Consider the following 16,525-nt stretch of genomic DNA (forward strand, 5'->3'; position numbering starts at 1 on the left):
CACCGACTCGTCTGTTTGAAGTCTGTCAGCAACTCGTTTACGAGCGTTCGATTCATTACAATGATGGATGTATTTACTGCTGGCCAGTTTAATCTACAATAAGACGCCATGATTGTTTGTTTGTTTCATTTTGTTTTCTGTGTTTGTTTACAATCTGAATGTTCAGAGAAAAGCTCACAGAGGCTTTAAAAAGTGGATGAAAAGGTCAAACATTTGTCTCTGAAATTGAAAAAACTGAAAAAAGTGGAGTAGTACAAAGTAACTGAAAATGTGAAGTATAAGTACCTCAAAAGGCAGTACTTGAGGTACTGGTGAGGTGGAATGAAATGAAACATGGAGCGATCTGATTTGACTCTGAAAAACACCGAGAGGTGGAGGAGCGCTGGGCTCCACCCACACCTCCCTCACCACGAGGCGGAGCGAGGGAGCAACACACAACCACTGTGAGGTCGCACCGTTAGCCGCGTTGACACGCAAGCTAACGATCTGCAGAGGCGCTTTAACGTTCGCTCGTCAGCCAAGTTTTAAAATATCAGACTGAACGAGCAGAACTTGAGACGTTCTTTATGGTTTAATATTCACTCAGATTTGGATTTTTTATCCTTTGAAGTCAAACACTGTGTGTTGAAAAGGTGATGATAATGTATTATATTAAATATTTATCTGTCTAATCACATGAATACCTGATGGACATCACTGATGAAACGCAGCACTGTGTACTGACGACCAGAGGCATTAATTTCAATGCAAATCCCTTAAAATGATCCATACTGATAACTCAGTGACTCATATATAAACATAAACTCTCTCTCACGCTGACGCTGGCAGCAGCTGGATGGCCTTCATGACATCATCTTCCTCCCTGCTCAATCTGCATGCAGCTCGTTTCCCCGAGGCGTGCGGTCTGAAATTTCCCCACTGTGGGACTAATAAAGGTATATCTTAATCTTAATCTTAACGCTCCGCACGCTCTCGCGGTCGTGCTTTGGCGCCGTACCTCTCTCCGATGTATCCGGCGGTGCACTGGCACTGACCGCTGATGTGGTCGCACAGGCCTCCGTTACGACACGTGCACTCCTGCGAGCAGTTGATGCCGAATGATCCGAACGGACACGGCTGAGCACAGACGGGACCCTGAAGAGGAAGATCACATGACCGTCACCTTCACGTGCACGTCAAACACGAGGCCTTTCAGGTGTCAACGTGTGTGACCGCACGCTCAATACATGGATGAAACTGAGTCACAGTGTCTTCAAAATGCTGAAATATGATAAAATATGAATCACTTTTTATGCTGCTAAAGGTAAAAACGCTAAAATAAATATGTTTTATCCCAAATAATGAATCATTTGTCATGATCTGAGCACGCTGGCTGTGACACAAACCCCTGATTTTGCTGCTGAGTTGAGTTCTTTCAGTAACTTTTAAAGCAGAGAAAGACATCTGATGTTAAAGCAGCATCGCTGAGATTTGGAGGGTTTTTCAGGCAGCGTGAGTCCGATCAGACCGACAGCAGCACTCTGCAGCCGCTGTCATTCCGAACGCTTTGACAGCCGATCAATACCTTCGTGTGAGGAGGATGACTTTCTGGAAAACTCTTTCAAACTGAACGTCTCGTTTTCAGTGTTTCTTGTTGTCTTAATACAATCAGCTGTGCAGGACGTTTACCTGAAAGAGTCTAAAATATCCAAATGATGAAGAAGAGGGAGGCAGCTTTGACACCTTGGTCACATCAAGGTTCGACGCTCATCCTGAACTCTTTCTGTTTGTTAAATTTAAGGATAGAAATGTGTTTTTACGGCTGCAGCGCGTCACTGAACTGCCTCTGCTTCCTGATGTAAACGCTGCCATCGATGAGGCTTTTCCAGCCTACAAACGCATCTCCTTGACCTAAAAAAGCTGTGACCTCAAACTCAGCTTCAAACCCAAACGCAGCGGCCTCAGGTGTTGCTGTCGTACCACCCAGCCGGCGGGACACGAGCACTCTCCGGTCACGTGATGGCAGGTTCCTCCGTTCTGACAGGGACAGCGCTGCTCACACAGAGCGCCGTGTTTCCCTGGAGGACAAGGCTCCTCGCAGCTGGAGGGAAAGGACAGAAGAGACGGACGTTTGTGTTCAGACACGATGTGAAATGAACGATGAATGTTTCAGTTCCCAATGAAGAGAAAGATGCTTTCCATATAAAAGCAGCATGAATTAATTTTTTTTACACTTCTGTGCTTCGCTACATTATTTTTCCCCGATGTTCAATTCTTGTGTCTTTTCAGGAAAATGTAACTTTTCACCCTGAGTCTTCAGTCTGATAACAACCTCCAGCAGGGAGGCAGGAAGCCTGTTTGTAGCCTGAGACCAAACTCAGGGCAGCAGGTGTCATGCAAATGAAACACACAGCCTAAAATATTTCGTCCATTTCAGCTTCAGTTTGAAATGAACGTCCACTTTGATTTGACGCAGCGTCCACAGAGACGCTTGTTTTTGGCTCTGAGTGTTTTCAGCTTTCAGGCTCCACTGTGTCATTTCACTGATTCTACGAGAGCTCTGACAACACAACACATTTCAGAAGATTTGTTGTTCTTCAAACTGGAACATGCATCCATCCATTATCTATACCGCCTATCCCTTTCGGGGTTGCGGGGGGCTGGAGCCTATCCCAGCTACAATGGGCGAGAGGCGGGGTACACCCTGAACCGGTCGCCAGCCGATTGCAGGGCCCAAACTGGAACAGAAAACAAAAAACCTAACACATTTGAAACTTTGCGTTGAACAGAAATGAAACTATTATATCTTTAATAAAAGCTGCTAATGTTGAATTTGTTTGTTAATCTTATAATTACATGAAGAGGCTGGAGTTCAACCTCGCTGCTTTGGTTTTGGAAATGTTTGCCATGAAAAGGTTTGGAGCTGAACTCACAAGGCTCCGGTGTATCCGGGCGCGCAGAGGCACTCGCCGGTCTGATGGTGGCAGGTGGCGCCGTTGAGGCACTGGCACTCCAGCAGGCAGTCCTTGCCGTAGAGGCCGGCGTCACAGGGCTCCTCGCAGCGCCAGCCCTGGTAGCCGTCGGTGCAGACGCAGGCCCCGGTGATGGGGTTGCATTTGGCCCCGTTCCGGCACTGGCATCGGTTACTGCAGTGGGGCCCCCAGAAGTCACTCTCGCAGCCTGGACGGAGAGGGGGCCACGAGGGTCAGGGTTAGGGTCAACACGTGGTTCACAACTGAGCTCGACAACATGTGCAGGAGTCACGAGGCCTCAGACCAACGGGTGACTTAAAGAAGACTGATAAACATCAAGAATGAAGATGAATGGAAAGTGACTGAAGAGAAGAGAAGAGAAGAGAAGAGAAGAGAAGAGAAGAGAAGAGAAGACGACACAAGAGAGGAGAGGAGAAGAAAAGAAGTGAAAAGTTGAAGTAACAAAAGAAGAAGAAGAGGAGGAGGAGGAGAGGAGCTGTTTGGTCTTCAGAGGAAAAGTCTTGTAAGTTGTTGCTGTTAAAGGAAACAAACAATAAAAGAACAGTGAAAGAATGAAAGAATGAACTGTTTCCTATGACGTCATGAATATAAACAATAACAAAGCTCAGTTCAAACTTCAGATCATCACCGACACCAAACAACCAACGAACCACCGACAGAGACCACAGAAGAAGATCCAGAGGCCCATCGTGACGTCTTCATTAGCGTACGATCACCTGTTAACCAGCTGTATTACCTGCAGGTGGAGTGGCCTACCCTGCCTCTGATTGGCTAGTGCTCATACAGCATTGGGCATGAGGAGCAATGATTGGTTAGTGGTCGGTAAAAATGCCGGGCTAAGCCAATGGCAGTGTTCTTAAATTTGACTCCTCCACAGAATCCGGCATGTTTCTACAGCAGCCCTGAAAGGACAAACCAAACGCTGAGTTTTATGGTCGCTTGCAGTCTGCAGCCTCACCACTAGATGTCACTGAAGGCTCCACAGTGTCCTCATGTGCTGCTTTAGTTTTAAGTCTTAATCACTGTTTACACTTTTTATCTGTTGTGTTTGTTTTATTCTGACTTTATTTATTTTTAACATTTTATTGTGATTCTTTCGTCTCGTCGTCGCTCCAAGCTGCACGTTAGCATGACAGACGCTACAGAAATAAAGGTGAGCTGAGCTAAACTGGGAAAATCTGAATGCTCTTTAATTACACAGCCCATCTCGCCCACTTTTCCAGGCTTTGTAGATAAACCTTAACGCATCAATAATTAACAGCTATTCCAGTTTTGGCTCATTTGTTCACCAGAATATTTCAGTTTTTTGAGCTGTTTCTCTTTAACGGCTGCGGACGAACACATTAGACAACAGTCCAGCGTACAGATATCCTTTGCTGTCACAAGAGAATATATAGTAGGTCCCAGTCATTATGAATACTGGCAGAAATAAATTAATTTTACAGCAGTTTCACCTACGCTGAGGCACCTTGAACGCCTCCCTGAAGGGAACAGATGTGATAACTCTGCACGCTGTCGGCCTGAAATGTCAACGAGAGGCGACGGCTGAAAAGTTCGGATGTGAACTTCCATAAAGACCAAACGTTAACTCCACACGGCACACGGTGTTTACCGGCCCAGCTGGTCTGAGATCTGCTCACACTGACAGAAACCTCAGTGCAGGCAAGCCAAGTCAGCTGTATTTATAGAGTGATTTTAAAATGTAAACCCTCATACACAAAGCACAGAAACAGGCTTCAGGAGGAGCTTCAATGTTTCAGTTAATCTGATGCTTTGGAGGAGAGAAATCACAGTCTGCAGCAGAAATCAGCCGCTGATGTTTGGCTGCTGGTGGGGGTAAAAAAAAAAACAGATTTGACTCTTTTTACAGCAATTACTACACTATATTAGCCCCTGAGAAAAGTAATTAATTATTCCGTTTCATACGTTTGACCTAAAATAAGAAGAGTTTTAATATAAAATTCCCACATTTCCAGTTTCCCAGACGTATCCACTTTGCTGGCTTCTTCAAATGTGCTGTAGGATTATATTTCCAACGTGACTTGAAGGCCAGAAAAGACCAAACCGATCGTGTTACAGCAGCTTCAGCGCAAGGTTGAAGTGAACCGAGCTGTCACTGCTGGACCAGATGCTTCAGCTGGGTTCAGGTGGTGCATCCAGGTGAAGTATCCCAGGTGAACTGGGTACTTCAGTACTACAGGTACTGCCATTCGTCCCACTCCAAAGGCATCAGTACGCTCAAACCACAGCTTCCAGTTTCGACTCTCTGAGACCGGCGATGTGACGCTCACACCCACGTCATGCAGTGATTGGTCAGCACATCTCTCAAGCTTCAACCCTGACACGGCGAGGCCTTCGGGCAGGACGCACCTGAGAGCGTCCGACTCCCAGGTGCGCATTAACGCCGACATACTGCTCCACATTTATCCTGATGTGACATGATAACAGCTCACAACAAACGCCACGACCGTCAGCCTGCTGCGGCGTCATGGAGCGTGATGGATGCAGCTTCCTCCACACGAGCACCATCAGGCTGAAGCAGCAGAAAATTCAGCATTTAGCATTTTAATTCTCTCAGCAGCTGCATTCTGCTGAATAAAGCGGAAGGACGGCGAGGCGATGGATGAGGGGGTTCTCTTCTAATGGACCCTTATTTACAGAAATGAAATCTACATATCAGCGGCGCAGTTATTTCCATCTGTTTTTCTCTCCGCTCACCACGTGGGTGGAACATTCTGGATAAGCGAAGCTTTCCTCGACGTGTCTCCTTCCTTTTTATGCACAGACGGGTGGATCCTCAGCATCTGTATTCAGAAAATACATCACAGGTCTGTGAGCAGATGAATAGCTGGTATAAATCAGGAGCCGCAGACTTTAAATGAAAACAAGTGCAAAAGACGGACCGTTTTATTGTATATTACATCAGATAACATAAATCAAAGCACTATTATCTTTTTGATATATGCTCACGGGGTGAAACGCACTCCCCACAAGGGAAGTAAAGTACCCAGAGTCTGAGTGCCAAGAGCTGTGGATGAATGGCCCGAAGCGAGGAGGAAAAACCCGAAAACTGCGGCGAAGCGAGGCCGAGGAGTCCACGCTGGGGGAGCTTGCTCTCCAAACGTGGGTGGTGGCTTTGCAGATATTAAAGTGTTAAATGTTTGATCAGTGCCGTGGTTGACAGAGCTCTGAGCAGACAAAGCATAACTCACACTCCCTCCTTTCCAATCGTTCTCTAATTTCCTCTCCTCGCCTCCTTCTGTTTTCCATGCATCTCTCCGCTCCTCCTGCCCTCCCTCCATCTCTCTGCTCCTCAAAGAGGGCAGTTCTCTTTATTTCTCTTAACTAGTGAGCCAGCATAGTCAAATCCTTTATCCTCTCACAGCCTCAATTATTCAGCAGCACAGAGTCCAAATCAAGTGACTAATGACTTTGATCAAGAGTAGCTCGCTGGCACTAAGCAGAACTTTCTGCACTAAATTAAGCGCTGCATGATATACTCTGGCAAGGGCTAACTCTTTAAGGAATATTTTTAGGCTCGTCTGTGATGTGGTCACGCTTTGCCAATAATAAAATCGGAGCTTTCTCAGGAGGTTTGACTCCTTTCTTTCACCTGGATTACAAAGTGAACCTGGCTCCACCTGCTCTCCTGCAGACACGCCAGGTCTTGATTGAAGGAATCGTCAGAAATTTGGGGGAATACGCTTATTTGCTTTCACACCGAGCGTTAGATGAGAAGATCTGTACCACCCTCATATATTAAGAGTCTGCATTAAGCGTGAAGCTAGCGCCAGGAGACGATTAGCTTAGTGTAAGGACGAGAGGTGGAGGGGACACGTCCACAGCTCACTAATGAACATGCTGTCTTTTTTCCCCGTCTTTACACTGAGCTAAGCTAAGCTAAGCTAAGCTAAGCTAAGCTAAGCTAATCATCAGCTTCACTCTTACACAAACTGACATGATGTGAAATGTCAAAGTATTCCTTTAAGAACAGAAAACTGAATAAAACTTTGGACGAATGAAAAACTGAAAAGCATGTAAATGATTTAAAGGACAAATCCTCCTTAAAAACACTTAAGTGCCAGTGCCTCCATTTAAGGAAGAAATGAACATTATGACCACAGATCATGTCTGAAATGTTCGAGTTAAGAGTTTCCGAGCTTCAGGTCGTTTGACTGCTTCTGCTGGGTGTGGAGGTGAAACCTGGCGTCCTGCCCCCTAGTGGCCAGAAGTCACTTAACGCAGCTTTAAAATGTAAGACGCAGGGTTTAATAGCGAGAGTCCTTCAAAATAAAAGCAAGGGAGAGACGTGAAGGCATTTTGAACCACGACCAACGTAATACCACATTTAAACTCTGTGTTTTATATTCATATCTGACAGGTGCAATTCAAAATGTTTCCATCGAGAATCTGAATTTTCATTTTTATACTCTTTTTATATAATGTACATAAATGCAGTTGATTTTTATTGTTTCCTTTTATTCTTTTTCTATGTCTCTTTTTTATTCTTGCTGTCTGTAACAACTGAGCTTCCCCAGCGTGGCATCAATGAAGTTTTATCTTATCTTAATCTCACCTTCTGTCAGTCTGCACTTACAGCAGGTGGCTGCAGCTGTGCAGTCTGCATCACTGTCAGCGTAAAACCCTGAAAGTGACAGTGAAACTCCAGGTTTTCAAACCTTGAAGACAGCTTGGCAGGTTCAGCAGGCGGTTCAGTATGGTATTGAAAGCTAAATTCAAAAGAAATTTAATGTGGGGTTGATTTTACTACATGTTTGAAGTGCAGCTAAATGTTTGTACAAGGCAGTCCTGAGGAGCACTTCCAGCAGGAGCAGCTGAATGTTGACTCACTGATACTGATGGAGAATCATTTAATGTATTTTTAAAGCAGAAACGTAATAAATGACAACCGGCTCAACTCACGACAGGACGGCTGTTAGAGCAGCTTCCAAATATAAAGTTCATTACTGCCTTTACTCTGCACGCTCACACACACAGAACACGCTGAAATATTGATGGTTAAAACTTCTTTTTTAATGCAGCAGCTAATTGGAAGATCCACAGACATCCCTCCCACGCAGAACAAGAACTTCTATCACCACGAGGTTCTTTATTTCTCCTCTGACAGAGCTCTAATGTGTGAAACCTGACTTTCTATCTGCATCAACTGACCTGCGTCCAACATCAGAGGCAACAAGAGCACCAGAGGAGGAGAGACAACTGAAGGGAGGCGATTAAAAACTTCAAAAAATAAAGCAATCAAATGCTATAATGGAGTCCGACGGGAGGAAGTCCAGAGTTTTACGTTCAGAGGACGCTAAAATGGTCCCTGTTGCACAAGCTGAAGGATTCTATAATGAGTCAAAAACACAGAAAACAAGAGGACGCATCATGACTCATATCCAGCTCAGCCTGTCTGCTGGCATCCTGCGCATCAACATGATGTGCATTAAGGCGGACGTGAGCGTACCGCCGTCTGTATTTCCAGTGCAAATTGCTGTAAAAGACATAGTCTGATGACTTTAACTGCCAGACATGCAGCAGCAATAAGGCTGGAAGCAGGTAGCGACCAGGCCGACTCTCTGAAGTTCACAAATACACCAAGACGACAATTTGTGCAATTAGAGGGAGAGGAGAGGTTTGTTCATCGGCCTGCTCCTCTGCTGCCTCCAGACAGACGCGAGAGCGCCATCGATCTCCTCGTCTGAAGCTTAGCCAGAAATAAGTCGACAAGTCCTCTAAATGAAACCACGCGGTTTGTAACGCCCCTCCAGAACGACGCACGGATTCAGATTAGCTAAGCACACCTTTGCCTGGTGGTGCGTTTGCACGGCACGCCATGTTTCAGGTGGATCCTCATCATGAAGCGGGATCAGACACCCGGAGCAGAGCCACAGCTGAAAAGAGAAAACTGAGGTGGTTCAGGCCTCTGATCAGGATCCGTCCACCTGGTGGGAGAGCCCGAGGAGGACAGAGAAGACTTCGAAGACAGATTTCAGAGTTACAGACAGGAGGACCGAACGCAGCTTTGCACTCGCTGATGAGTTGAATTGGTTTATGCTGCTCTTAAAGTATTTTAACCAGAGCAGATCGTCTCCACAGTTCAGTTCGGGACCAAAGATTTGGACATGTGGACAAGAGACTGACATTAGACATAAAGCTAAATGACCTCATGTCCTGCACACACGTGGGGACAGATGGAGGACGGACAAACAGGCCGAACGTCTGCTGAGCTCTGAGGTTACACCGAGCGTTTCAAGAACAAATGATCTGGAAACGACCATCCAGCAGATCTGGAGCGAGCTCAGTGTTCGTAGAGGAGATGACCTCTCGAGCTCGAGCATCGCTTTGTGTTTCCATCTTTCCTCTTATCAACGCTCTGTTTTAAAGGAGACATGTCCCCTGTCTGCGGTCTTTGTCCTGCACATGTTCACCTATAAAAGCCCATCAGAAACTCAGCTACATGCACACAGGGAGACACTTTCGAGGTGCTCTGCATCTAGAGAAGCTTGTTTTCAGATACAAAGCAGCAGCTCATCACTTTGCTGTTAAAGTGCATTCAGACCTCTCTGATGATGAGCACACCTTCATCATTCTCCATATAACTCCATTACATGTTACTGTGCATATCTGAAGGAGGCGCAGCCCCTTTTTTAATTCAGTGTATTAAAGAGGAAAAGCTGCTGTGATGCTGGTTCACACTGCTGCTTCTTTTTCCATTCAGCATAAAGTTATGCAGATATTAAGTGCTGACCACACTACAACAGCTTTGTCTATTAGAGAAAATACACCCCCCCCCAAAAAAAGTTCTAATTTGAAGTCCATGATGTGATTACGCACCTGCTTGGCCATTGTTTGGCTGGTATTAAATGGTATTCCAGAGGCCTGTGAAGTGCTTCAGGTAACGTCTGCACACGCGCCGCGCATGGCTGATTGATGTCGTCATTAAATCGTCTGCTGCACCTACTTTAAATGCTGTTTTCTCTTGTCTTTCCAGCCATTCGTAAAAAAAGAGGAACCTTCAGGGTTTCGCTGCGTTGCTTTTTCATGACACAGGCAAAAGTTATGCAAATGTAATAATCCTTCATTAGTCACTATCAGGCGCAAGTCAGTTGCTTGAGTTGTTTTGTTTTCACAAGTGCTCTGTGGCCTGAGCAGAAACATTTCAATATGCATCTCTGGGCTGTGCTGCTCTCAGTGCGCACAGATCCGTTTCCCCAAACTCTGATTTATCCAGCAAATGCTCCTCAGGACGGCTCTCAGCAGCATCCTGCTTCACATTTACACTGTTTCAAACATGTGTGCATGCAGACCAGTGCAGCCAGTGCTGCGCTGCACAAACACAGTGGTCCAGTGGAGCCAAACTGGATGCAGTTTCTAGCCAGTGCGAGAAAATCCGAACCCTCTCCAGCGTTAAATTAATATTGAAAACCGCTCTTCCCACTCCTGCACACTGACATCTGCATGATGAGAAGTTTCCATCTAATCAAACCTGCTCGTGTCCAGCAGTCAATGCAGTCACAGGGTGGACCACAAGGTTACGTGAAAGAAAAAAATCAAGCCCTGCATTCAAAAGCGTCCATTCACGAGAGCAGAAGAAGCATCTGCAATTGAATTAGCTGCTTTTGTGGGACTCCTGACTGTGCTTCATTTTCCAGCTGATTGAATCAGAATTGAACTGGTGGACAAGTAAAACCACAACGCTCAGAGGACGGCATCGATTGTTGACTTCCAAAGACCCACCAGAGAACATTTCATATGAGAAAGTTTGGGTGTTTACCGGAGGAATCAAAGTCCGAATCGCACAGACGGCCTCCCGCCAGAAGTCACCGCAGAAACACCAAGATTCAGGAGACAATCACAGTCTGAGACAGGTGACTTCAGCCCAGGAGGATGAGAGAGCAGCTCCCCCGTAAAGAGGATGCATGTGCACCGCGAGACGGTGATGGACGAGCAGCCGGTCAGACAGGAAGTGGGGGAACACCCTGCCAATAAGCGAGGCAGAGGGATTGTGCTGAGTGGCCGAAAACAGCAGCGCTCTGACTGCCACTGGGCCATGTGTTGATCTATGGAGCAGCCCCCCCCTCGTTTGTCTCGGCTCTGGCCTGCTGATCACATCCTGTGCTCTCCGGTTTGACTCGAGTCGGTGGTTTTATTTGGGTTTCTCGGTGTCCACCTGGACAAACGAGGGGGGTGCACGGGGAGAGGAGAGGGAAACGGGAAGGGGTGGGTCCAGTGTCCAAGCAGATATCCATGGACAGGCCTGTGTGGGGGGCAAACAGGGACCAGCTGCTGCGGGGGGCGGGGGGCATTTATTAAGATTACAGCTGTTTTATCATGTGACTCAGATTTAAAGAAGCGCTGAGAGGCGGGCGGAGGCAGTTTAGAGGACGTTCAGACGACTTCGCATCATTTCCTCAACATCCATCCACGAGTGTGATCGCTGCGTCCGAAGCAGGAAAAGCAAAATCGATACGCAGTGAACGTTTTGAAGATCATTCGAAACGTTTCCTTATCGCTCTGATAAAAAGTGTGATCCAATTTAAACATCACTTGGAGCAGACAGTCCTAAAAAAGTGCAGCAGCATCCAGAACAAAACTAATGAAGACTTACAGCTGCAGAGCAGATGGACTGCTGCAAAAACTCTTTATTAACAACGTGCTAACATTTAGCACTGCAGACCTGATTGCCTATTAGGAAGTGGAAAGTATTTATTATTGCATTATTCTTGAAAACACTATATTTTTATTGAAGCTGGTAAAAGGGATTTTTTATTTAAACATCAGATTGGGAACTTCTTGGAAACGTAACGTCAGCAACTTGTGCTGCACCAGAGGAGGAAGAACCAGGGGAAGCATTAATAAAGCCGTTATTTACACGTTTCATTAAGACAGTTATTGTTTAAGTTTTTAGCTCAGAGAAAAACAACACCTACACAAACACACATCCAAACATCCAAAGACACACACACAAGCCTGAAGACACACAGGAAGCAGGGCGCCACATGCAGCTGACTGCAGGCAGACAGAGGGCCCCGTCCTCCGTGAACCCGGAGCCACTAAACTGCTCGTCGCAGGGATGAATAAATGATTATAAAGTCGTTCTGCATCTGTCATCGAGCTCGACTTCGAGATTTCACCCTGTCAAGATGCTGCCGATCGATGCTGCTGTCAGCCAATGAACGCCTTCAAAGCATCTGCTGGGCAAAAGCCAATGGACTATCCAGGCAGCGCACACACACACACGCACACACGCACGCACACACGCACGCACGCACGCACACACGCAGCCTCTAGCTTAATTCATTCAGCTTTAATTGAACGGCATCTCCGTCAGAAACCCTGAACAAGCAGAGAAACAATCTGAAGATTCTTGTTTTCGTGACTTTGACAGCACCTTCGGTGATAAGCAGTCGCAGTTCTGGTGTTTTGCATTTACCACGGGCACCGGCTCAATATAATCTATTATTAAATACTGCTCTCTTATATTTGTTCCAAACAAACTGCTATTATTGCTCCCATAAACACAAAGGCGATAAGTTGCTGTGCAGCAGAGGAAAGAGAGCCGAGCAGCAAAGTCAGGCCTCTAAAACAATGCACTGCTGGTTGACTCATTACTGTATCGGCGGGGTGAAAATGTGTTTTATTTAGATGAAAAACTTGGAAATGATTACTTTAAGGCGCAGCAAATCACACGCAGACGGCTCTCTGACTGAAACGCCCCGCAGGCTCATTGGGAAAGGTCAACGACGGGGACGAGCTGAGCCTCTGCAGTCACAGACCTGAAGTACAGTACGCTTCTATTTCCAGGGTATTGCCCGGCAATGCAGCACTTTATTCACGGCCGCGCTGCTCGCATGAGTAAAACTATTTTCATCAGCACGCTGTCAGACAGCCGCTGTGCTCTCCCTTGACAAATGAGTAAACAATACTTTGGCAGCAGTGGGGGCGAGTGTTTTCTGTAGTAAGCCACTTTCACCTCCAAAACAAAACTGATGAAAGTCGCCGCCAACAGAACTCTGGATGCTGGAGCGGCCGCTGACGGCGTGTGGGGCGCACTCTGAAACACCCCGTCAGTAGATAAGTATGTCAGGGGAGCCGAGTTATTAGGAGACGGCTGACCCATATACAAACACACACGCTTGTGTTTAATTCAGAGACATTGATTTCCTATTTCCAATTAATAATTGTAATTAGTGGCAGCGCAGTTCAGGCTGCATGGGATGCGGGTCGATGGGGGGGGGGGCTGTGATGGAGGACGGGCCAGATGGATGACACAGTTTGCTGCTCGCAGGCCTGGAATAAAGCGTCGGTTTACTGTGACACCGAATGACTCAACGACTGCGTGTGTTTGTGCGTGGAGGTGATTGACTTCTCACGGACTTTCCTGTTAATGAGGCCATTTTCACGTCCAGATAATAAGGCGGGAAAGTCAACACCGCGCTAATCAATGCCACAGCGATCATTTTAAGCCCGCCGGCCGAACGTATCAGGCCTGCAGTCATTGTGGGAGCCTTCACCGCCTTCGACGCTCCGCGCTTTGTGCATTGTTTTGTTTTTTAGACTAAATAATTGCTGTCATTAGCGGCCGTCAAAAATGCTGCTGTGGAATGATGCATGAGACCTTTCGCTCGATCATTTGCTGCTGTTTGTTGTGTGTGGAGGACTCGTTCAGGCGTGGTCCGGCTTGCTTTCTTCTATGGTAATTGCATTTTAATGATCTCCTTTTATGCAAACCTTGGGCGTGAATTTGAGTTCAGGTCTAATGGCTCCTGGCAGGTGGCTGTCCTCCCACCGACCCGCTGACAAATATAAAGAGGTGAGAGGTGCACATCACACAGCTGATGGCTCCATTTGGCTGAGGTCAGAGGTCAAATATCATCCTGGTCACCCAACGGACGTCGAAGAGGTGACTTTATTTCCTGTCTGCAGTCAACAGAGCGAGAACAGTTAAGAACAGACGTGTTGAAGGCACAATAAGCTGTAAGCAGAACAAACTGTTATGGCCTCATAAAGCTGCTATTTGTTCTAAAACATCTGCATTGCTGTTACACAGCAACATTACCAGAACGGGAGAATGTAAGAACAAAATATTCTCTTTCCTTTAGCGCTCTGTTTTTGGTTGATATCTGTCTCTTTAGCCGCTAAATGCTTCACTATTTTCACCAGCCAGTCGTCCACGTTGCCTGTTTGCTGCCTGATCCAGAGAGCAGCGGGACTCAAAACGGTAAATCTGAAGGCTGGAAAACCAAAACAAGGAGCCAAAAGACACTAAAACAGTTTGCAGGCGAGCTGCAGAGTCTGGTGATCATCATCAGTGGGTTTGGAGCAACGAGCAGCAGTTTGACATTAGTCATTTGACTTTTGTAATATTAATCTATAAATGAGCTTTAGACATCTGTAGCGTTAGCTTAGCTGCTACTGAACATGATGACTGACGCAGATCAGCTGTTTCAGCGCAGCCGACGTTAACAGACCCCGTCAGAGTGATTCATCACAGCCGTGAGCTGCAGCTGTCTGCGTCCCAGCAGCCTCAGCTGCACTTTGTGTTTACTGCTAATTAGCAAATGCCAACCTGCTAACATGCTAAACTATGATGGCAAACATGGTAACATCAGCACGTTAGCATGCATGCCATCTAAAAATCACACAGTCTTCTCTGTGGCAGCACTGTGGGATGCCTGTTTAAAAAGGACCCACAGTAGCATGTAGCCTGTTAGCATTTAGCTCAGAATGTAACATTAAACTGTTAGCTACTTTAAAATAACACTAATAATAATATGTTCTCCACGGATGCTGTTCTTTGAGCACATAGGACATGTTTGACCGCACATTTTATTTCATATTCTTGCACATTCTGGTTTTTCTGCTGTTCCCCTTCGCTGCGTCCTCGTGGTATTTGTCCTGGACGACATTTCATCCATCAGGGATCAGTGAGGTATCATCCTATCCTAAACCCAGAGTGTGCTCTGAGTCAGTCCGTGTGCCATCCTAGAGAGCAGGCTGGCTTTAGGGGATCCTTTAGGAATCAACAGAGCAACCTTCACTCGCACTTGGAGGTCACAGCTCCCTCCTCTGCACCACGAGCCCCTTTGGGAAAGGTCAAGATGGCTTGAAGTGCAAAATGACTGAGAGAGAAGTGGATGAGGAAATAAAGAGACTGGGGAGGCTGCGATTGTGCCCCTCTTCTCTGAGCAAATGTAAAGTGGAGGAAGGCAGTCGATGAATAATTCCTGGCCATTTTCAAAGTCAAAGCGAAGTCAGTGGTGTGGGGAGGAAAAGGATCTATTCTGCCGGTCACTTCAGCTGAAAGGCGGCAGCGGACGATAAACAAGTTTGTTTGGAAATTAATCAGAGCGCATAGAGAGAGAGAGAGGGAGGGAAATGTGGAGAGCGAAGGCAGACTGGCCAAGTCGTTATATTCCTTTAATGGGTTGTCTGTCGTGAGGTTTGTCCAGCGTGGGCTCACGTGGCGTTCGAAGGAAAACGGGTAATCAAAAGGTTTCCGAGGTGAGGTGCCAGTCCATTTCCCCCCTCACTCCCAGACACACAAGATTGATGGCGTGCAGGGGGAGAAAGAGAAGGACTCTGTGGATTTGATGGGAAAACAGCAGCCTGAAATTTGTTTGCTGATGGAGTCTGTATTCTCCAAATCCGTTCACAGAGCGGCTGAAGCGCAGAACTACACACACATCAAACTCCATAAAAGTAATCCGACATCCAGTGTGTTGATGTGACGAGCTACGCCTGCTGCTGATGGGGTACAACCACCATTCAGTGGTTTTATTTGCACAGATCTGAGGCAAAAGCCCCTTCAAATTTTATTCAGCATCTATGGATGGCATTTTTCAGCAGCAGCAGCCTTTCAGCGTAATTCATTTCTGTATCTTCGTCTCTCGATGGCACAGCCTCACTGCTGCTGGTGGAGGCCACGCAGGATTCACAGGAACCAAAGTCACACATTTCAGAGCTCTCATCTGATTTAAAAAGCCTCGCAGTGTACTCACAGCTCCCCGCAGCCACGTCAGCGCTGTGTTTTCCTACTGCTAGTGCTTCACATGAAACGCAGCGCAGTGCTGGGCCACAGGCCGGCTTTTATCGTGGAGCAGCAGCAGCAAACACAGAGTATTACCAGTGATGTTCGCACTGACGAGTCCACAAACCGACACTGGCCTCTGTCCTGCATCGGCAGAGCACGTTTAACTTTAGTAAGAGAGCAAATGGAAGGAGGATGAGGAGGAGTTCACTGTGCCGCTGTATGAAGAGCTGCAGTTTGTGAGAACAAACACAAAGCTCGTCTCACTTGGCCTCATCACTCCTCATCACGTGAGCGAAAGACGGTCAGCTGAGAAAAGCCACGCTGACGCTCTCCTTTATCAAAACGCTGTGACGAGCACTCGAGTCCGTCTCCGGCTGAGCGGGCTGAGGACGTCAGAGACTTCATGTTGGACCCAGTGAGTCAGATTTAAGCACCTCAGCGATGAGTGCAAGGCTGGATGTCGGCCTGTGGTCGGTGAGTGCGTTACTACCTATCTTATGTTTCCGGGAAGATG

General features: G+C 46.8%; 1 protein-coding gene across 1 annotated transcript in view; it reads right to left on the reverse strand.

Annotated features, from left to right (window-relative positions):
- Window positions 1-16,525, reverse strand: part of LOC139350189 (multiple epidermal growth factor-like domains protein 11) — a 75,164-nt gene that overhangs the window by 30,492 nt on the left and 28,147 nt on the right. The window contains exons 5-7 of the mRNA XM_070991440.1: window positions 2,913-3,159; window positions 1,960-2,080; window positions 998-1,134 (exon numbers count right to left, since the gene is read on the reverse strand). Of these exons, the coding sequence (XP_070847541.1) occupies window positions 998-1,134; window positions 1,960-2,080; window positions 2,913-3,159 (505 nt within the window). The remainder of the gene's footprint in view (window positions 1-997; window positions 1,135-1,959; window positions 2,081-2,912; window positions 3,160-16,525) is intronic.

The sequence above is a fragment of the Chaetodon trifascialis genome, chromosome 1, assembly GCF_039877785.1.
Source record: "Chaetodon trifascialis isolate fChaTrf1 chromosome 1, fChaTrf1.hap1, whole genome shotgun sequence".
In the NCBI taxonomy this organism is placed as follows: Eukaryota; Metazoa; Chordata; class Actinopteri; order Chaetodontiformes; family Chaetodontidae; genus Chaetodon; species Chaetodon trifascialis.